General features: G+C 57.2%; 1 protein-coding gene across 15 annotated transcripts; it reads right to left on the reverse strand.

Moving 5' to 3' along the window:
- Positions 1-344: 344 nt before the first annotated feature.
- MORN1 (MORN repeat containing 1) lies at positions 345-20955 on the reverse strand. Of its 15 annotated transcripts, none has more exons than XM_059901032.1 (9): positions 20880-20955; positions 19664-19735; positions 18656-18754; positions 18058-18168; positions 17092-17182; positions 16416-16503; positions 7543-7639; positions 6475-6585; positions 345-620 (listed from the first exon to the last, which is right to left on the reverse strand). In XM_059901032.1, exons 1-9 carry the CDS (start codon positions 20953-20955, stop codon positions 565-567), a joined length of 801 nt encoding a protein of 266 aa, XP_059757015.1. In that variant the 3' UTR covers positions 345-564. The 15 variants fall into 15 exon arrangements, with proteins under 15 accessions (XP_059757015.1, XP_059757132.1, XP_059756933.1 ...); XM_059901143.1 differs by having other exon boundaries at positions 553-666; XM_059900623.1 differs by lacking the exon at positions 345-620 and adding an exon at positions 4081-4299.
- Positions 20956-21007: the final 52 nt, after the last annotated feature.

Genomic DNA, 21007 nt, shown 5'->3' on the forward strand with positions numbered 1-21007 from the left:
CGTCGAGCAGAATTCTCAGTAATGAGGGGGTGACTGGTCTTAGACGGAGCCCCCTCTCCAGACCCAACAAATCCTAAAACCAAGATCTGAGAGGATTAAACTGTCTCCAAGCAACTTAACTGCGCCTCAGAACAAAGCTCAAGAATGTTCACAGGGACACAGGCGCCTCTAGCCCCCAAGGTAAAATTCACAAGGTCCGACATCCAATCAGAGATTACCAGGCAGAGAAGGCAGGAAAGTATGGCCCATAACAAGGAGGAAACTCAATCAAACCGACCCAGAACTGACACAGTGGAAAGGGACATCTTTTTTTTTTTTTTTTTTTAATTAATTAATTTATTTATTTTTGGCTGCGTTGCGTCTTCGTTGCTGCGCGGGCTTTCTCTAGTTGTGGCGAGTGGGGGCTACTCTTCGTTGTGGTGCGCGGGCTCCTCATTGCGGTGGCTTCTCTTGTTGCGGAGCATGGGCTCTAGGTGTGTGGGCTTCAGTAGTTGTGGCACGTGGGCTCAGTAGTTGTGGCTCATGGGCTCTAGAGCGCAGGCTCAGTAGTTGTGGCGCATGGGTTTAGTTGCTCTGCAGCATGTGGGATCTTCCTGGACCAGAGCTCGAACCCATGTCCCCTGCAATGGCAGGCGGATTCTTAACCGCTGCGCCACCAGGGAAGTCCTGAAAAGGACGTTTTTTGAAAGTTATTATTATAACTGTATTCGTGTGTTCAAAAGTTGAGACATAGAAGATATAAAAGAGAACAAAGTCGGGGCTTCCCTGGCGGTCCAGTGGTTAGGACTCCGTGCTTCCACTGCCGGGGGGCGTGGGTTCGATCCCTGGTGGGGGAACTAACATCCCGCATGCCGCACGGCCAAAAAAATGAATAAATAAATAAATAAAAATAAAAAAGAACAAAGTTGATTCTAGAGGTGAAAACCATGAGATGAAAAAACACACTGGATGTGATCAACAATAGATTAGATACTGTAGAAAAAAAGATTCATGAACTTGAAAACACAGCTATGGAAATAATCCAGAATGAGACACTGTGAGAAAAAAGAAAAAAAGGAAGGGAGGGAGGGTGGGAAAGAGAATCCATGGATGGGGGAGCAGCCTGATACATGGAAAATTGGGGTCCCCAAAGTGGAGGCAGAGGCTATCACAGAAAAATTATCAGAAGAAATAATGGCTGGAAAATTCCCAAATATGATGAAAATTATAAACCCACAGATCCAAGAAGCTCAACAGATTCCAAGCACAAGAACCACGAAGACAACTATGCCATGTCACATCACAATCAAATTATTCAAACCAGAGAAAAAGAGAAAACCTGAAAAACAGCCAGAGGAAAAGGACGTTTATACGGGGACATGAAAGCAGATCTCTCAGGGAAAACAACGCAGACAAGGTTACACCACGAAGCTCACCTGGAAGATGAGCCAGAATCCTGTATGCGGTAACAATGTCTATCAAAAAGGAAAGCAAAATCAAGACGTACGAAAGCTGAGAGAATTCATCACCAGCAGACACACATGACAAGAAATGTTAAAAGTTAAGTCCTTTGGGCAGAAGGAAAATGGTAGCAGATGGAAATCTGGATCCATGGGAAGGAATGAGGACCAGAAATGGTAACTCAACAGATGAGACAAACAGATGAGACTTCCTTTTCTGTTTGTTAAATACTCTTTAAAAGATAAATGACTGTTTAAACAAAAATAATAACAATGTATTATAAAGTTTATTAGATACATGAATGTAAAATGTACTAAAACAATAGCATAAAGATTGGGATTGTAGAAGTCAGTTAATTAAATGACATAAAAATCCTAAATGTTTATGCTTCTTATAATAGAGCTTCAAAATACATGAAGCTAAAACTGATAGAAATGAAAGCAGAAATAGACAAAAACACAAGTATAATCAGAGATTTCAACACACCACTGTCAATAATTGATGGAACAAGCAGACAGAAAGTCAGCAAGGATATAGCAAACTCGACAGCAGTGTCAACAAAATTCACCTGATTAACATTTATAGAATATGCCACCCAATTCCACTCAGGAGCAGAATTCACACTCTTCTGAGCCATATTCTGAGCCATAAAACAAGTCTCAAAAGGTTTAAAAGAATTCAAGACATACAAAGTATGGCTCCAACCACATGGAATTAAGTTAGAATCAATAACAGAAAGATCTCTGGAAAATTCCCAAACACTTGGAAATGAAACAACACACTTCTAAATAACTCTTGGGTCCAAAAAGAACTCAAAAGGAAAATCAGGATGTATTTTGAATTGAATGAAAATGAAAGCACACCATATCAAAATTTGTAGGACGCAGCTAAAGCAGTATGAAGGGGGAAATTTATAGCAATAAACTTCTATATTAGAAAAGAAAGGTCTGAAATAACGTTAGAAACTTTCCACCTTAGGAAACTAAAAAAGGAGAGCAAATTAAATCCAAACTAAGCAGAAGCAAGGAAATAATGAGATCAAAATAGGAATTAATGGGACTTCCCTGGTGGCGCAGTGCTTAAGAATCCACCTGCCACTGCAGGGGACACGGGTTCGAGCCCTGGTCTGGGAAGATCCCACATGCCATGGAGCAACTAAGCCCGTGTGCCACGACTACGGAGCCTGTGCTCTAGAGCCCGCAAGCCACAACTACTGAGCCTGTGTGCCACAACTACTGAGCCTGTGTGCCACAACTACTGAAGCCTGTGCGCCTAGAGCCCACGCTCTGCAAGAGAAGCCACCACAATGAGAAGCCTGCGCACCTCAGTGAAGAGTAGCCCACACTTGCTGCAACTAGAGAAAGCCCACGTGCAGCAATGAAGACACAATGCAGCCAAAAATAAATAAATAAATTTTAAGAAAACAAAACAAAACAAAATAGGAATTAATGAAATAGAAAACAAACAATAGAGAAATCAATGAAACCAAAAGTTGGTTGTTTATCAATGAAACTGATAACCTCTCACTAGACTAGTCAGGGAAAAAAGAAAGAAGACCCCAATAATCAATATTAGGAACAAGAGAGATGGTATCAATTCATTAAGCGGGGAGCAAGGGAGTGTTATGAACAAGCTTATGCCAAGAAATCTGAAACCTTGGAAGACACAAAACACCATACTCACTCAAGAAGAAACAGATAAACTGAACAGCTCTATATGCAAAGGAAACGGAATTAGTAGTTAAAAATCCTCCCACAAAGAAAACTCCAGGCCCAGATGGGCTTCCTACTGAATTCTACCAAACATATACAAAGATTGACTCCAAATAGATAATAGGCCTAACTGTAAGAGCTCAAAATATAAAATTCTTAGAAGAAAACATAGGAATAAGTCTTCATGACTCTGGGCTAGGCAGTCTTCTTAGATATGACACCAAAAGCACAAGCAACAAAAGAAAAAAATAGGTAAATTGGACTTCATCAAAATTTAAATGTATGTGTTCAAAGGACACCATCAAGAAACTGCATGACAACCCAAAAAATGGGAAAAAGATATTTGCAAATCAGATATCTGATATGGGAGTTGTATCCAGAATATATAAAGAACTCTCAATAACTCACAATAAGAAGACAAGTTGCCCCAATTTTTTAATGGGTAAAGGATCTGAATAGATATTTCTACAAAGAAGATCTACAAATGGCCAATAAATGCATGAAAAAAATGCTCCAGATCATTACTCATTAGGGAAATGCAAATCAGAACCACAATGAGATACCACATCCCGCCCACTAGGATGACCATAACCAGAAAGACAGAGCAACAAGTGCTGGCGAGGAGGTGGAGGATTGAAGACCCTCAGCCATTGCTGCCGGGAATGAAAACATATCCAGACTGAAAAGGAAGAAGTAAAATTGCATTTATTTGTAGACGACATGATCCTGTGTATAGAAAATCCTAAGACATCCTCAGAAATAACCAGCAAGGTCAAAGAATGTAAGATCAACATGTAAAAATCAACCGTAGTCTCGTAATTTCTGAAGTGAAGATAACAAAACAATTCCATTTATAATAGCATACAAGAATGTAGCAAATGTATTAATAAACAAATTATAATTAAACAATAATAAATCATTGATCGTTTATTAATAAATTTAAGAAAAGTGCGAGACTTGCTCACTGAAAAATACAAACATTGATGAACGTAAAGAAAAATAGGTGGAGAGATGTCTCATGTTCATGAAGCAGAGGATTCAGTGCTGCTAATGGCGGTTCTCCCAGCTGGAGTCAATGCATCCCTAACAAAATCCCAGCAGCTTGTTTTCTTTCCTTTTTTGGGGGACAGAAATGGACAAGCTGATCCTAAAATATTTATATGGAAATACAGAGGTCCCAGATTAGCCAAAACAATTTTGAAAAAGAAGAACAAAAAGTTGGAGGAATCTCCAGTTTCAAAACGTACTGGAAGGCTGCAATAATCAAGACGGCGTGGCAGTGGCCTAAGGATAGACACATCGATCGAGGGACAGAACTGACATCCAGACATAAACCCTCACCCTTACAGTCAAGTGACTTCTGACCAAGGTGCCCAGGCAATTCAGTGGGGAAAGGACACAGTCTTTTCAACACATGGCACTAGGACAACTGGAGTCCACATGAAAAAAGATGAATTTAGACCTTTATCTTACCCACAAAAATTAATTCAAGAGGGATCAGAGACCTAAATGTAAGAGCAAAAGTTGTACAAGAAAACAGGAGAAAGTCTCTGTGAATTTGGGCTAAGAATCCTTAGACAAATCACCAAGAACATGGTCCATAAACGAAAAAACTGACAAACTGTACTTCATCAAAATTTTTAAATTGTGCCCTTCAAAAGACAACATTAGAAGATTAAAAGATAAGCCACAGACTGAAAGAAAATATCTGCAAATATATATCTGCTAAAGCACTTGTATCCAGAATACATAAAGAACTTGTATAACTAAAAACTAAGACAAACAACCCAATCAAAAAAAAAAAAAAAAGGTGAAATATATGAATAAACATTTCTCTGTAGAAGACGTACAAACGGCCAATGAGCACATGAGAAGATGCTCAACATCATTAGTTTTAGGGAAATGCACATCAAAACCATGAGGAGGGACTTCTCTGGTGGTCCAGTGGTTAAGACTCTGTGCTTTCATTGCAGGGGGGACAGGTTCGATCCCTGGTCGGGGAACTAGGATCCTGCATGCCACGTGGTGTGGCCAAAAAATTTTTAAAAAACCCCAAAAACAAAGAAAACAAAAATCCATGAGGAGATGCCACCTGACATCCTCAGGATGGCTACTCCCTGGCGAGGACGTGGAGAAATCAGAACCTTCGTACATTGCTAATGGGATGGTAAAATGGTGCAGCCACTTTGGAAAAGAGTTTGGCCGTTTCTTGAAAAATTTAAACACAAACCTACCCAACAATTGACCCAACAATTCTACTCATAAATATATACCTGGGAGAAATGAAACATGTTTACACAAAAACCTGCACATGAATGTTCACAGCAGCCAAGCGCCAAGGACTGGACTGTCGCCCACGGACGCAGGTGAGCAAAGCGCTGGGCGGGCAGGATGGGAGGCTAGTGGTCCACAAAGAGGAGAGCAGCGCTGCGCGCTGGGCGGGAGGGAGGGGCGGAGCGCGACCACAGGTGAGATTCCATCCACGCTCCGTGTCCAGGAAAAGGCACTTGTGGTGCCTGGGGTGGAGGGAGGGAACAGGGCAGGAATGAGGGGTCTTTCTGGGGTGGAGGAAATGTTCTGAAATGGAATTGGTGTAGCGATGGTTGCCCAACTCTGCAAGTGTACTAAGAATCATTAAATCCCTGAATATAGATGAATTTTATGGTATGTAAATGATACCGCAATAAAGTTGTTAAAATAAACCAATTGTGACTAAATATACTTGATTTATGCTGCACGTCGTGCTTCCTACGCAGAGCCGTGGAACCGAGGTGGACCACCGTACAGGAACGTCTGTCTCCGGTGGTCCCGCCCCGTCCCTCTGGGTCTGCTCTGCTCATGGGGCGGGAAGCCTGGTCGTCCCTCTGCTTGGCCGCAGGGCCGACTGAGCATCTAAACGCAGCCCAGACGGATGGGCGTCTGTCCACCTTGGTTACCCCACGAGGAGCTTGAGGAACCCTCCCCTTGCCAGGCTGAGCGGCTGGCCCAGCGCCCACGCGGCCTCCTCTGTCCTGACTCTCGAGTGTGACCGCCGGGAGGGCCGCCTGTGTGCTCACGCACACGCACACAGATGCACACACAGAGCCCGCGTGCTCACACACGCACGTGCACCGCACGGCCGCCTCCCGCCGGCTGGAGGGCTCGCACGCCCACTGCCCTTTCTGCCAAGGCTCCGGCAGCGAGGACTTGGGAACAGGGGGACCTGGGCGCAGCCGGGAGGCCAGAAGCCCCCTGTGGCATCTTGTCTGCGTTTTTGCTACTTCAGAACCCGACACCTGCTTATCCTTCTGAAAAGTCTGGCCGCCTTCCTGGAGACACTTACCCGTGGCAACTTCCCCATCGTCCCGCTGCAGCTGAATGGTCAACGTGAAGGAAGATCCCCGGGCCACGTCCATCACCTCCGGACCCAAAATCATGATCTCTGTGGCTTGTGCTGGGGAGAGCAGAGCGCACCTGTCGTGGGGTCAGGGCGGTGAGTGCCACGGGTCTGCATCCCGCAGCCCACATGCCCTGTGCAGCCGCTCAGGCCTGACCGTGTCCTTGAGGGGTGCTGCGGGGGGCGGGTGGGGCGCATGGACGGCACAGCTGTCAGGGCTGGGGGACGGTCACTGATGCCGTGACCTTAACCCCGTCCTGAGGGCCGCCTACAGTGATTTGAAGTGGGTCGTCTCAGAACTGACCTGATCACGGTAGCGGGACGGCAGAGCTGAGGTGACGGCCCAGCAGTGCCCAGTGCACCGGGGCACGTTCCCGCACGGCCTCCCTCCCGCCCACTGCTCGGACCTGGGCCCTGCATTGCGTGCGTCTGTCAGTGACCTGATGAGTGCTGGACGAGGCTGCGGCCACCTGCCCGGGAGCCGGCCTGGCGAGCAGGGTCCACCCGCAGCTCTGAGTGAGCGGCTGCACCCGTGGACCTGGCACCAAGGTTCTGACCGGTGACCCGAGTCCCTGGAGTCTAACAGAAGCTTCCACACCCAGGGCAACACGGGGAGGGTGTGGCGCCAGCTAGAGGACCCTGCAGGCCACAGGCCACCTGTGCGCACACTGCAGGGCAGAGAGCTCAGGGTGGGGGGCTGGATGGAGGCTGTGCAGGGGGGCCAGACGCCCAGAGCCCCGCGAGTGGGAGACCCCGAGGCTGGGAGCCCCGCTTGAAGCAGGACCCCTTGGGTCCAGCGTCTGACGGGGGCTTCTGCACGTCACGAGCCCCGAGAAACCACAGCAGAGCATGTTTCTTCCAAAAGGGGATTCTGGGCTCCACTCCATCCAGCCCCGCTTGGTCCCCGCCTCCCGCGAGACTGCCCAGGGCCACCCGAGAAAGGACACGGCCAGACCCAGACGTGACCCCACAAGAGGACCCCACGGGGCCAGCGGCAAGGCCGGGGGCACCTACCCATGGGGTGGCCATTGATCCACACCCCTCGGTAGACGCCCCCGGAGCAGTGGGCCATGCTGCCCTGTCCACTGAACACGTCACCGTGCCACTGTCCCTGCGGAGAGAACCACGGGCTCAGACGGGCTGGTCTCCCTGCCGCACGGCCCGGCGGCCCTCCAGGCTCCGAGGGCCCCTGGGGACCACAGGCTGCCGGGAAGCCAATTTGCTCCGCAGAAGGCACTGCCCTTTGAATTTTAAGAAGCCAGGAAGTTTGGAGACAACGGCCCGAATCCAAAATGCAAAGAAAATATGGTTCCAAAGGGCACACTTTTTAGCACAAAAGCCTTTTAACACCGAGATACTGCATTTGTGCAGAGAGTCACGGGAGGCCGACCGTGCAGGCGGGCGAGCGGAGGCTTGCGGGGTCGAGGAGCTCAGCGTTCCGACAGGCTCCTTGATAATAAAAAGGCCAATTAAAGTCACACTGTGAACCCACACAGCCGCACCCTGGGGGCAGTGCCAACTCGCTGCCCACCCCGACTCTGCCACCCCCATAATAAGCCTGCTTTGCAAACGATACACACGACAGAGTGGAAGAATGGTGGAAAGAGCAGGAAAATTGTTTTCGTGGAAAAGTTCGGGATCCTAACGGTATTTTATTCAACTATGAATTACTCCCATTAGAAGAAGAACTAGCCAAAGGCACGTTTTGGTTCTTTCACTCTTTGGCAGAAGTTGATTGGGCTCCCGCTTTCCTGCCCAGCCCTCCGAGTGGCCCGAGGCCGCCCAGCAGCTGGGGACGGGCTCCGGTTGGTGGGAGTCTCTCAGGCCCTCGGGAGGGGCCGCCTGGCAGGTGGGGCCTGTGGGAACGGCCCCTGAAGAGCTCAGACACCCCAAGATTTGGGGGAACAGGTTCCACGGCTGTTTGGGTCACTGTGCTCACATTACAAGGTGACAGGGAAGGGGCCTGGCCGCGGCTCCCCCTCCAGCTGGGGCACCAGACAACTGTGGCGCCCTAGTGGGTGGCTGGCAGTAGCGGCAAGGCAACGGCTCGCGGCTGCAGGAGGGGCCGGCTGCCAGCTGGGCATGGCGGCTGGGCAGAGGCGTGGCTGTGCCCCCACGGGAGGCCTGGGGCCACAGGGCAGCCTCGTCCCTCCAGCCCCCAGCCCCACAGAGCTGAGCCCTCTGGGCCCACACTCAGGCTGCGTTCCCGGAAAGCTCGGTGCCAGCACGGCTGACACCGCAGACGGTCTATCGACGTCCCCTAAGACGTGGCTCACGTCTGCAGGCAGCGTGCCAGGCCAAAGAGGGGGCGAGGCCCCAGGTATCACGGCAGAGGGGGACCGCAGCCAACCCAGGGGGCCCCGTGCTGCCGTCCTGGGCTGGCGCTGCGGAGCCCCGGAGTCGCCAGCTGGCCATCCCCGGAGCCAGTGCGACCTGCACGCGGCAGCATCTGCTGGGCGTGCACCCCCGTGCCTGTGTCTGTGCGGTGGGGGCAGCAGTGCTCAGTGACCGCGATGGGCGGGGTGCCTGGGGGGCAGCAGAGCAGGAGGGTCCTGGGCCGAGCTGGGCCGCTGTCCCTCAGTCCGGGTGGGGACAGCCCTGGGGGGCAGGGTCGCCGCCCCCTGCCCCCCGCCCCCGAGCTGTGTAGAGCAAATGGATGTCAGAGCTTTCCCAGCTTGAGCCGCCAGGAGTCGGTTTGCTGGGGGCAGTGGTGCTGAACGAGTCGCTGGAACCCTTTGCTTCCCTCACGACGCCATCCCCAGGCCTGAGAAGTGACCGGTTTCAACTCGGGAAGCAGGTCTCACGGCCAGTGGAACGCAGCCTCTCAGGAGCCAAATGAACTCATCGCCCAAAGCCGCCCCGCCCCGCCCTGCCCCCCCCTGCCCCCCCCAGCCCTTTTACGTAGAGGTTCATGCCCTCTTCTGAGGCTCTGTGCTGGGGTGCCTGGGCAGTGGGCCGGTGGCCCTGGGGAAGGGTGGTCACCTCCAGAGACAAACACCCTCTTGTGGGGCCCGGCTGCCTCCCCCGCACCTCCCCCAGCAGGAGCTGTGCCCGCTCGGTGCCCGGGGCCAGTGTGCTGCCCGCCCGCACGACCGCAGGCCTCATCCCCGTCCTGGGCAGCGCTGCTGGGGTCACCGCCCCCGCGGGGTGGACGGGGGTGGACGCCCAGGGGCAGGTGGGAGACGGGGATTCCAGCCGCGGGGAAGTGGCGGAGCTCAGTGTGCACGCCTGCCTGCCCCCACGACACGGCCTCGGCCTCCCCTCAAGCTGCTCCATCACGTGACGCCGAGCGCTCCCGCCAAAGAGGGCCGAGCTCCGTGGCGCCCCGTGGGCCCCTCCCAGCGGCCTCTCCGCTCCCTCTCAGCCGTGGTCCCGTCTCGTCTGTCTGTCTGTCTGCTCGGGGCACGAGCTTCCCAGGGCAGAGCTCCGTGGGGACAACTAGGGCTCGAATGAGCGCGGGCTACTCTCCAAACAGCACGACGGCCACTGGGCCCCTCGACCGTGTCGGGGTCCACGTCTCCGCGCGCCCTGCCCGGCCCCTCGGCCCTCTGCGAAGGTGCAGCGTGGGCTTTCAGGAAGAAGGCAGGCAGGGCCTCGGGGTCGCCCGGGAGCCAGGGGCAGACTCAGGCGGGTCCAGCACACAGAGCCTTGGAGCACGGCCTGCGGCGCACGGGCTGCCGCGTGCAGAGCAGACGGGCAGTGAACGTGCCCATCAGACCACGGGGCCCCGGCCCACCCCGCCCCGCTGGCTGTGCGCAGGGTCGGGCTCCCCGCCAAGTCGCTGTCCGGTGCTTGCCATCCACGCGAGCATCCACGGTCATCCACGTTGACCGACCGCTCAATCGCGCTCCCGTAATCTGAGACCCCCCCACACGCCCCAGCTCAGGCTGCAACACAGAACTTTCCCGGGACAGATACACGATACACTCCAGCAGAGTAACTCATCCAACAGCGTAGAATCTAATTAATGTTACAAATCATGCTTTTGAAAATCCTGCCCTTTCTCAGTCAGCTGACGTGCACCAGAGCACGAACAAACAGGTGTTAACACGTCTTACGCGCCTGCCGGCTCTCCCTCCTCCTCCCCGTCCAGGTGAGGACCTGTGTGCGGCTGGCGCAGTGCAGGAGGATGCGAGGACGGCCGGGCCACACTGCACACGAAGCACGGGGGGGACGGGGTCCCCGTTAGGAGAGGCCCCGTGGGGTGAGTGGGGCGCACCTCGTGGCCGGCGGTGGCTGGGGCAACCCCAGGGCCTCTCAGCTCCAGGATGGGGACCTACGTGCTCAGGACTCCTTCCCTGGTCCTTTCTTTGAAGAGCGCGGAGTCGGGGGTGGGACGAGGGGCTCCTTGGGTGCCTTCCCCACCACACGAGTTTGAATAAATTGTGAGAAATACACACTTGACTCCTCTCATTTCGGGAAGCACTTTCTAGTTAATTGATGCTCTTTTTCTTTCCCGGGGAAAGTGACGGTGCTTTTCCTGGAATTGCTTCTGCGGCTGCCTTGCCCCGTTGCGTCTTCAGGCGCTCCCAGGCACACTCTGAATCTCCGCCCCGGTCAGAAGCCCACCTTCCCAGCTCATCCAGCTCTTCCCCACCTCCAGTCCTCTCCAGGGCACCGGGGTTTGGCCGACCACACCAGGAGGGGCCAGGGCCCGGCTCTCCACAACATCTGCTTTGATGGCATCCAGTCTGCAGGACGTGACGTCCCACTGTCGCCAAACTCCCTCCTGGAGCAGGTGAGGACCTTCCTGAGGCCACGGCTCCTAGACCAGGGAGAGGCGTGGCCCCGGGTCACCTGCCTGGGCCTGTGGCCGCAGGGGGCCGGGGGCTCCAGCTTTCGGGGTGGCCTGCTGGGGCAGCAGTGGTCACACAGGCCAGAGTGCTGGTGGCCCCTGCCCATCATTCTCTGCAGACACAATGCTCCTCACTTCCCAACTAGCAGCAGGGTCCCTAAGGTGTCTTTGACCTCCACAATCCTGGCCATAAGTTCCTCAGATTTCAAAGTGTGACACAAGTTCTGCTGATGTAAATACAAGCTGCCTTCACACGCCGGGTTCTGACATCCGTCTGCGTAGAACCCCATCGGAAACGTGGGGCAGCGCTGGATCTGCTCTGGCAGCCCAGGCCCCTCCTCCCATGACGCTCCAATGGGCCCAGATGCTTCTCACGGTCAGGCCCCCATTCCTGGACTGTGACCTCCCGGCCAGGACAGTGGCATGGGGACACGGCGCCCCTGGCGTTCCTACAGGTGCGCAGGTGAGGAGAGCCACCAGCAGGTGAAGATGCGCACGAGGCCGACCACCTGCTCCGTGCGGTGAGCAGGTGCGCCGCCCAGCAGGCCTCCCTTCGGGAAACGCAGAGGAACGCCAACACGAGAAATGCAGCCAATGCACACGGAGGTGCCCCGGGAAGGGCGGAAGCGCACTGCTGGCGGCACCACGGCACAGCCGCACAGGTAGGAACGTTCCGTGTGCACAGAGGCTGAGGCTCACCGGACAGCACCCCTCTGTCCCGTCCGCCAGGCGTGCGCTCGCCTCCACAGCCCACGATCCGTCCCCAGGCTCCACGGAGGTGGCCCCGGAGGACGCTGCTCTCCGAGGGGCTGCCTGCCTCTTCATCACTTCATTGGCACCGTGCTTATTTAAAAAGCAGAAAACGTGGGACTTCCCTGGCGGTGCAGTGGTTAATCCAGCTGCCAACGCGGGGGACACGGGTTCGAGCCCTGGAAGTCCAGGAAGATCCCATGTGCCGCGGAGCAACTAAGCCCGTGCACCACAACTACTGAGCCTGTGCTCTAGAGCCCGCGAGCCACAACTACAGAGCCCGCACGCCACAACTACTGAAGCCCGCACGCCTAGAGCCCGTGCTCTGCAACAAGAGAAGCCACTGCAATGAGAAGCCTGCGCACTGCAACAAAGAGTAGCCCCCGCTTGCCGCAACTAGAGAAAGCCCGCGCGCAGCAATGAAGACCTAATGCAGCCAAAAATAAATACATAAATAAATAAATAAACAAAAAACGAACCAAAAAACCCCAGAAACCACAAGCGTTGGGGGAGGATGTGGAGAAACTGGAACGCTGGTGCGCTGCTGGTGGGAATGGAAAATGGAAAATGGTGTGAAGGTTCCTCAAAACGTTAAAAATAGAATCACCACGTGACCCAGCAGTTGTGCTGTTCCCAAAACTGGGAGCAGGATGTGCTCACGGTGGCATCACTCACAGGCGCCGAGAGGTGGACACAGACCGAGTGCCCATCGATGGATGAGCAGCTGGGTGCAGCGTGGAAGGACTACCCACACGGCGGAGCAGGAGCCAGCCCGGAAAAGGAAGGAGGTCCTGACCCCTGCGCCACCGTGGATGCACCTAGAGGACACGCCGTGGAGTCAAATGAACTAGACACGAAAGGACACATCCTACATGATCCCACTTCTGCGAGGTCCCTGGAGGAGATCCATAGAGACAGAAAGTAGGAGGGTGGGGGCCGGGGACTGGGGAGGGGTGGGGAGGGAGTGTCTCATGGGGGCAGAGCTTCAGTGTGGGAAAAGGAGAAAGTTCTGGAAATGACGGTGGTGATGGCTGCACAACAATGTGAATGTGCTTAATGCCACCGAGCTGTGCACTTATAAATGGATGAGGTGATAAATTTTATGTTATGTGTATTTTGCAATAAAGTTAAAAAACAGAAAGCTATTTGCCTAGTGAAAGCTTGGGGACAGCTGTACCCTCATGGGAGACATGCCAACTCCCTCTGGCGGCTCCACCTCTCCCAGGTGACCCTTCATGCCCAGAGGTCGCAGGTTAGAGGTCAGGCGCAGGAGGCATCCCCACAGCACGGAGAGGTGGGCGCTGAGAGCTGGGAGCTCCTGTGTCCACACCCTCGGGAAGCTGTTAGGGATGCAGGGACTCAGGGCCTGGGTGTCCTCGCGGGGCCCTCAGGACATGGTCATGGCTGCGACCATGGGTGGAGGCAGCCCTTCCTGACCGCGGGGCTGCGTGTCCCGGGGCTCAGGGTCTGGGTCGCGCGGGCAGGTCATCTGAGTGCGTGGCCCTGGGAGGCTGGGGCATCGCTGAACAGCGGGAACGCAGGCGGACGGTCTGAACCCTGGGGAAGAACCCTCGTTCACCTGCAAAGCGCCCGGGGGACGAAGCCGCCGGCCCCTCGCACTCTGCCGGTTCCCGCCTGACGTCCAAGCCGGCGTCCACTGGGCATCCGCTTGGAGGGAAGCGGCTCTAGCTCCGCAGCCAGTGGAGGAGGCCCCTGCAGGGCCAGGCGGTCGGCAGGGCCGGGCTGCCCCCTGGTGGATGGCGGCGGGGAACCCCCAGCCCCCCGGCTGAGCAGCGACTTGCCAGGGAGGCCCGAGCAGGGCCCCCAGTGCCCAGGCCGCTGATGGGGAGGCCCTGGAGGTGCCCAAACTGCCTCTGGGGGAAGGGCACGCGGGGGGGAGGGCGGGGGCGGAGGCTTGCGGGATTCTCTGGAAGAAGGCGAGGGCTCGGCCACCTCCTGGTTTGGGAGGCCTCCTCGTCTTTGGAACGGTGGTCGAGAGAGTTGGGGAGCCAGAGGGCAGCTGAGGGCAGTGCCGGGCACTAGACCGCGCCCCCGTGCCCCCAGCCTGCGAGGCGTGGACACTGTTGGGGGTGCCGAGCGAGGAGGATCCTCCCAGGCCCCCCCGCGTTCCTCTCCTCCGTGGCAGCTCTGGAGAATTCAGGCCAGGGACTGTGGCTGCCCAGGGTGAGCCCTAAAGCCTGGCCCCATGAGGATGGACAGACGTCCCCCTTGGGGAGAAGCAGCAGGGCTCTGGCCGGGGCACAGTGGCATCTGCAAATGGGCTCTGGTGCAAACTGCCAACCGCAGCGGCCCAGGCGGCACCCCGGGAGTGGCTGGCTGCCCAGACCAGGACTTGCGGTCCCAGGAGGGGGCCCGGGAGGGGGTGTTACCTAAGCAGAGCTCGCGTTTTACAAGAAGGCAAGGTGAGCATGCCTGGGGGAGCCTCGCAGCCAGGGCAAGACTCCACGCTCCCCAGCAGGCCACTCCATCTCAGGCAGGGCCCCGGCCAGTTACCAGCTTACTGCCTCTCGGCCCCAAAACGACCCTTCCTGCCCGACTCTGGGCTCCGGGAGCTGGACCCTGAAACGTCTCGCTTTGCCAGCTGGTGCCGTGCTGGGCACTGCAGGGACCCTGCAGGGAACAGGCTTCCCTCGGGCTCCAGGGTGCCCACTCCTAACCCCTCAGGCACAGGGGTTTGTCCTGGGCAAGTTCCTCTGTGTCCCAGGGTTTCCTGCACACACGGCCCGGCTGGTAGCCGACGCCCAGGGAAGCTCCTCCAAGCCAGCGGGCCGCGGCCACACCCTCTGTCTACAGGGTCTGAGTCTCCAGAGGGGCTGGGCTTTCCCTCATCTCCCGGGACTTCTTTCCCAATCTCCACTCTGATTTTCACATGAGACTTGGCAGAGATATGAATTCAGCTGACAACCTAATTCTGCAACCCACACGATGAAATTTTGTTTCAGCCCCGAGGCTGTGAGAAGTGAGGGACTCTCAGGGCCGTAGCTGAAGCTGAGTGCGGACCTGAGCTCCCGTCCAGGACACCAGGGGTCTTGTGGCCGCCGTCACTACATCCACAGCCACGTGCAACGCTCGGCTCCCGAGCCCCAGATTCAGCTGGTGCATCACAGCCGAGCTCGGTGGCAGCTCAGTCACTCCCAAAGCCACCACGTGCCACGAGTCACATCTCCCATGGCCTCAGCCCCACGCGGTCAGGCCCGAGGATGCAACCAGCCGGTACCCACACCCCATCTTCGAGGGCGTCTCCTGGGGCCACTTTCACATTTGCTTTTGCCATATTCCTGCTTTTACCCCTTTGAGTATTTTGCTGTCTTTCACTAGTTAATACTTTCACGTTCAATTACTGGTGTGACTTCTGTCTTCCGGCGGATTCTGGTTCAGGCATCACCACCATCCATCCGACGCTTGGGCCAAAAATGCAGGGACATCTTCGCTTCTGCTCTTGTCAACCAGTCCAGTGTCTGTAACTCCAAACCACCCCAAATTTGGTTCTACACCCCATGCAGGTCGCCATCACCTCTTTCCATGAGTGAGAACAACAGAAACCTTCCAAACACAGGGATCAGGTCACCAACTCCTTCCAGCACTTTCTGTGATGTGTAGGATAAAACTCCAACCGCTCGTGGCTCCGGGGCCTATGCGTGGGACCGCCCGGACCTCCTGCCTTGCCTCCCCTGCCCCCTGCTCTGGCCACGCAGGCTTCTTCCTGCCTCGGAGCCCAGCCTCGCCCTTCCGCTGCCTGCAATGCCCTTCCCTGCGGTCTCCACGCGGCGGCCCTTTCCCATCCTTCAGACCTGGCTCACGCGGCATTCTCTGGCCCCTGGCTGCATCTCTGCAGGGCCGGCTGGGCCCACAGGCCGGCGTCCAGGAAGCACAAGGATGATGGATTCTGGGGGCCCGAGAAGGTCTTCCCACGTGCCTGCATCTCTTGGCCTCGTGGCACCTAAAACCCCTCATCAACCTGAGAGTAGCAGCTGCCACGATGATGGGGGGTGGGGCGCAGAGCCCTGCTCGCGAGGAGCGGGGAGGGGCCCTCGCCTGCTTCCCCAGGTTGTCGAGGGCACTGGGACCCCACGGGTATCTCCTCTCAAAAAGGCTTCACCAGGCCATTCCCACAGGAGAGCGCTGGGTCATGGAGTGTCTCAGGAACCCGACGGGAGGGAAAGGTGTTGGCGGGTGGCCCTTAAGCTCTCTGAACCGCATCTTCTCGTCAGCGAAACGGGAACGGCGGCCAACCCTACCTCGCAGGGTCAGAAGGGCAGCACCTGGGCTGCGCCCCGGGCGGCACCGGGAGCAGAGGACGCCCGGCCGGTGGGTCCAGTACCTCATAGATGGAGCCGTCCGCACGGCGCAGCGTCCCGTGGCCCTGGCGCTGGTCCCGGACCCAGTCGCCCTCGTACTCATCTCCGTTCCTGAGGGACAAACGCGGAGGCTGCTCTCAGGCCGGGAAGGGCCAGGTGGCTGTGTGACGCACACCGGCTCCTCCGACTGGGGCTCAGCACGCACCCCCGGGACCAAGGCAAAAATAGGCCCGGAACAGATGGCGCGAGCTGTGGCCTTGCCAGGGCCCGGCCAGAGGGGCAGGTGGCCTCGGCGCCCGGTGGGGTGCAGTGACGGGAGGCCCCGCTTGCCGGGCCCCGGGTGTGAAGGTTTGGAGAGGATAACGGGAAGGAAATGGGGGGGCCTGCACATCCCAAGGGCAGGATTTTGCACGAAAACTGCCTGGAGTGTGAAAGACGCCCAGCACTGGGCCCGAAGCAGAGAGCCTGCGGGTGCCACCCGACTCGGCCGCGCTCCACCCACCCGACCCTTCCATCCACCCCACCTTCCCACCTGGTGTTTCATTGGAGGAGAGGGATGGATGTTCTTCCTACTAAATACACACAGAACCAATGTCAGTAACTGAGGGAGAAATTACAGGATCACATGAAAAAATCCCAGACTGTACTTTCAGGGCTGGGTGTTCGATGGGGGGACGGCCCACAGGACGGTGGACTCACCGGAAGACCATCCGCCCTTGGCCGTGCCGCTTGTTGTCGTGAAACGACCCCCAGTAAGCTTGTCCATCTGCGTCCACCAGGTGCCCCTGTCCTGGAGGGGGGCGAGAGTTGAGGGTCACCTCGTGCCTCCGTTGAGGGAGGGGGGTGTCTAGAAGAAGGACGGGGTTGGCATCCCCTGTAGCTGGGCCCCATGGGGGTCCCTCAGCCCCGCAATCCGATCTGGGGCGGCCTGGCAGCCACACGCAGCGGGAGCGGCTCTGGGTCCAGCTCTCAAGGTCCCGAGGGAGGGTGGGGGCGCCCGGGCCCCCCAGCATCGGAGACTGAAACGCTCTGCTGTCCGGCTGCGGTGGTGCCGCGCGGTCAAGGCCAGCTCGCAGGTGCGAGTGCACGCTGAGGACCGACAGTCGTGCTGGGCCCCCACCATCTACTCAGAGGGCCCAGAGGCCAGAGGAAGTGCCCCTGAGCACACGGAGTCTCCGGGCCTGCACACTCGGGAAGGGGAGGGCGCCCTGACACCTCGCAGGAGGCCTCGGAGGGGGACAGAGCTGCGCCCGCGCCGGGTGTGCTGTCGGGGGCTGGGGCTGCTCCGCCCGCTGCCCCCCGGAATGTGGCCTCCTGACTCGTTGGGTCCCACAGGACGTGGAGGAGGTGACCGAGCCGAGGGTCAAGAGGACCCACAGCGCTGGTCGAGCCACTGCGACCCTCAGCGAGGCCAGGAGACCCGCCCGGCCGAGCCCAGGCCAGACCACTGACGCGGGATCGAGGGCGAAAGCAGAGCGGGGACCTGAGTCACCAGGTTTGAGGGGCTCGTTGTGAGCCCTGCGCTCTGAACCGCACCGGACCGGGGAGCACACTGGCGCCCGGGCCCGTTCAGGCCCCGAGTCAGAATCCGGGGAGGGCTGGGGTCCGGGCCCCCCAGTGTCCACCCCGAGGCCGATGCCTCACGCCTTCCCGCGGACCCCGGACCTTCTCTCAGGCCGCGGAAGAGCTCCCCTTCATAACGTCCGCCGGCTTTGTACTTCATGACGCCGTGTCCTTGGGGTTCTCCCAAAACAAACTGTCCGGTGTAGGTGTTCCCTGGTGTGGACGGGAGGCGGGAGGCGGTGTCCAGGGTTAGACTCGTTTCCTGAGTCCCGCGGGATAACCAGTAGTTCCTGCCCGACCCCCGGGCAGTGGTAGCAGAACACGGCGTCCCTTTATCTCACCGCTCACCCTGAACGAGGGAAATGGGACTCCCTCCCTCCCGGCAGCGTGCGTGCAGACTCCACCGCAAGGGGACCCTCTCTGGGGTATCTGTGTGCTGGGGGCAAAGGCCCCGCCAGGCCACAGTCCGTGGGGTGAGGCTTCTCTCCGCTGAGAACCCAACACCCGCTTGCCGGTGGGGGTCTGAGGTTCTGCGGGCAGCAGTGTGGCCACCCTGCCCCAGGCTGGCACGAGGCTGTTACGAGACACCTTAGGGAAACCAGGGGTCCCCAGGTTACAGATGGAAGTGCCTTTTGCACCCGGAAGGGAGGGGCCAGCTCACACCAGGGTTGGTTTAGGAGGAAAGCGTCGGGCCGCTAACCTGTCAGGGCCCAGTGCCGGCAGCCCTCTCCCGTGATCTCTCCGTCCACAAACTCGCCTTCGTAGTAACTCCCATCTTTAAACAGAAGTTTGCCCTGACCTGGTGAAAGACGTCGTGCTGTCAGGCAGTGGCTGGGAGTGACCGCTGGGGCATGCGTGTGGCCGGGCTCGTTTCTCAGGGACGAGAGCGGAGCCGTGAAAGTCTCTGCGTTTGGCTCCATCTCTCGTCCAGCACGTGCTCTCTGCAGGCTCACCCACACACGTCCACCAACGAGAACGTCCGTGAAACATGACTGAGCGTCGTCCTGCTGTCCTGGCCATCAAAAGTGCAAGGACCCCGCCCCCAGACCTCCTCAGAGGGGACTCGACGGCCACCTCACCTCTGTCAGCGCAGGGGCAGAAGGAGAGAGAGAGAGTCTGTGGTCACAGGGTGACACTGAAGCACATTTCAAAAAGGAGGGACCACTCTGTCCAGGCCAGGAAGAGAATCAGAGATTTCAGCACAAAAGTGAGAAACATCCGTGGGGCAAAAACGTTATAAGAAAAGTCAATAAAAGTCAAAAGGTTCAAAATATAGAAAATCCTGGCAGCCAACAGATATAAAAATAGCTCATGAGAAAATACTGAAAGATCAATCCTCCAGCAGAAAAACAGGCAGAGGATGTGAGCAGACAGAACCCCAAACAGGCATAAAACCGTGAGTGTAAACTTTGGAAAGTTCAGGCCTGACTCTGGGGGGGACTCCAGGGGACTTCCGCTTGATACTTGCTCTCCTCTGCTTCTTAGATTTTCTACAAAAACAGTCTCTTTATCATCAGAAAAAAAAGAAAAGCAGATCTCATCAGCACCAGGGGAGCCGTCCAGGCCTCCAGCGCTGCAGGATGGCCCCTCACGGGCGCTAGTGAGCACTGAGGGCCCGGTGTGGCCAGTACCTGTGTGGCCCCCAGATCGGCAGGGACACGGGCCATCAGCGGCACGGCTGCAGGAAGAGGCCACAGCCCATCCTTACCATGTTTCCTGCTTCCTCTCCATTCTCCTTCATATCGAAAGAAAGAATTCGGGTAAACGTAGACTCCGTAACCTGAATGTTGAAAGGAGGGCGCACAGGTGAGCAAGAGACACAGGTGACCCGGCTGATGAGCAGCAAGCGCTGAGGTGCGGGCCGTCCCGGGGGCTCCTCCAGGTGTCTGTGGCTTCACCCCCAGTGAACTCCCCTGCCCACTGCTCCCTAAAGGCTCAGTTCGGGTCACGACTCTCCCTGTTCATCTGTTTATGCACCAGACACGCTGAGCACCTACTCTGTGCAGAGAGGCCCGGGGGAAGGCAGGCTAGGAGTGAGCGCAGGGTCCTTGAGAGGAGCATGCGGGTTGGTGGGAGGGTGGACGGGTGTGCGCGGGGGTGGGGAGCCTTCCTGAGAGGGGACATTTGAACTGAGCCGAATGAGCTGGGGGTAAGTGAGGGCACAAGGGGAAGAGCCGTCCCGGTCATCTCTCTGCAGGGACCTCATCCCCCCAGTGGCCTCCTGTGCCCTCCGGACAAAATCCACACTTGCACCCAAGGAGGGTCTGCCCATCATCACTTCTTGCCACTCAGCTGCTGGGCGCACCATCCCCCAACTCCCAACTCCAGTAGTTCCTGGGGGGGGCAGGGCCCCCTCCCCACCAGCCCCCCTATTTCAAGGCCAACTTGGGGTGAGCGGCTCTAGGGAAGCGTGGGGTTGCCAGACTCTGGTATGTGCCATAAACGAGACTCGGGTTCTACCTGAAGTTAAGAGGTGTGGACTCGGATCTCTATGGCCCCGTTTTTTTCATTCTATGAACAGGTCCTATCAAACTTCCTCTGACCGCGCGTCAGGGACGTCGGCAGGCGCGGTCAGAGGCGACCCCTGCCAGGACGCAGGGACACCCAGGGCCGACTCGGTTCTTGCCGGCTGGGTCTCCAAGACACGGCCGGTTCTGCTACTCTGGGCCCGGGACCCCACCCATCCCGCGGGCACCGGGACACGCGAAGGCGCGTCCCTCCCAGATCGGGGGCGACAAGGCTTCCGGGGGTTGCGGGCTAGACTCGGGGGAGGCGTGCGTGGGGAGCCCCGCTGGGCTTGGGGGCCGCGGGTTCTGGACTTCCTGAAGTGAAAGTGCGGGTGCGGGGACGCGCAGCGAGCGTCCGGACCTGCCCGCCTCCCTCCCATCCGGACCGAGGCCCGGTAGGGCGCAGTCGGCTGTTACCGTCCCGCGGGGGCCGCGCCGGCGGGTCTCGGCGCGCCAGGCGGGAGCTCGGGCACCCATCACGGGCGGACGCCATCTTGCCTCTAGAGTTTCCCTTAGCAACCTCCTAGCACTCCTCCATTGGCTCG

This window comes from Balaenoptera ricei, chromosome 1 (assembly GCF_028023285.1).
Source record: "Balaenoptera ricei isolate mBalRic1 chromosome 1, mBalRic1.hap2, whole genome shotgun sequence".
NCBI lineage: Eukaryota > Metazoa > Chordata > Mammalia > Artiodactyla > Balaenopteridae > Balaenoptera > Balaenoptera ricei.

Excerpts from the sequence above, each read along its gene's own strand:
- MORN1 (XM_059900309.1), bottom strand. The coding sequence starts at position 20,955 with ATGGCGTCCGCCCGTGATGGGTGCCCGAGCTCCCGCCTGGCGCGCCGA. Across the intron at positions 17,183-18,057 it reads CTTCCGCGGCCTGAGAGAAG|GACAGGGGCACCTGGTGGAC; the intron begins GTCCGGGGTCCG and ends GCCCCCCTCCAG. Across the intron at positions 5,669-6,474 it reads CGATGGGGAAGTTGCCACGG|GCACCACAAGTGCCTTTTCC; the intron begins GTAAGTGTCTCC and ends CCTCCACCCCAG.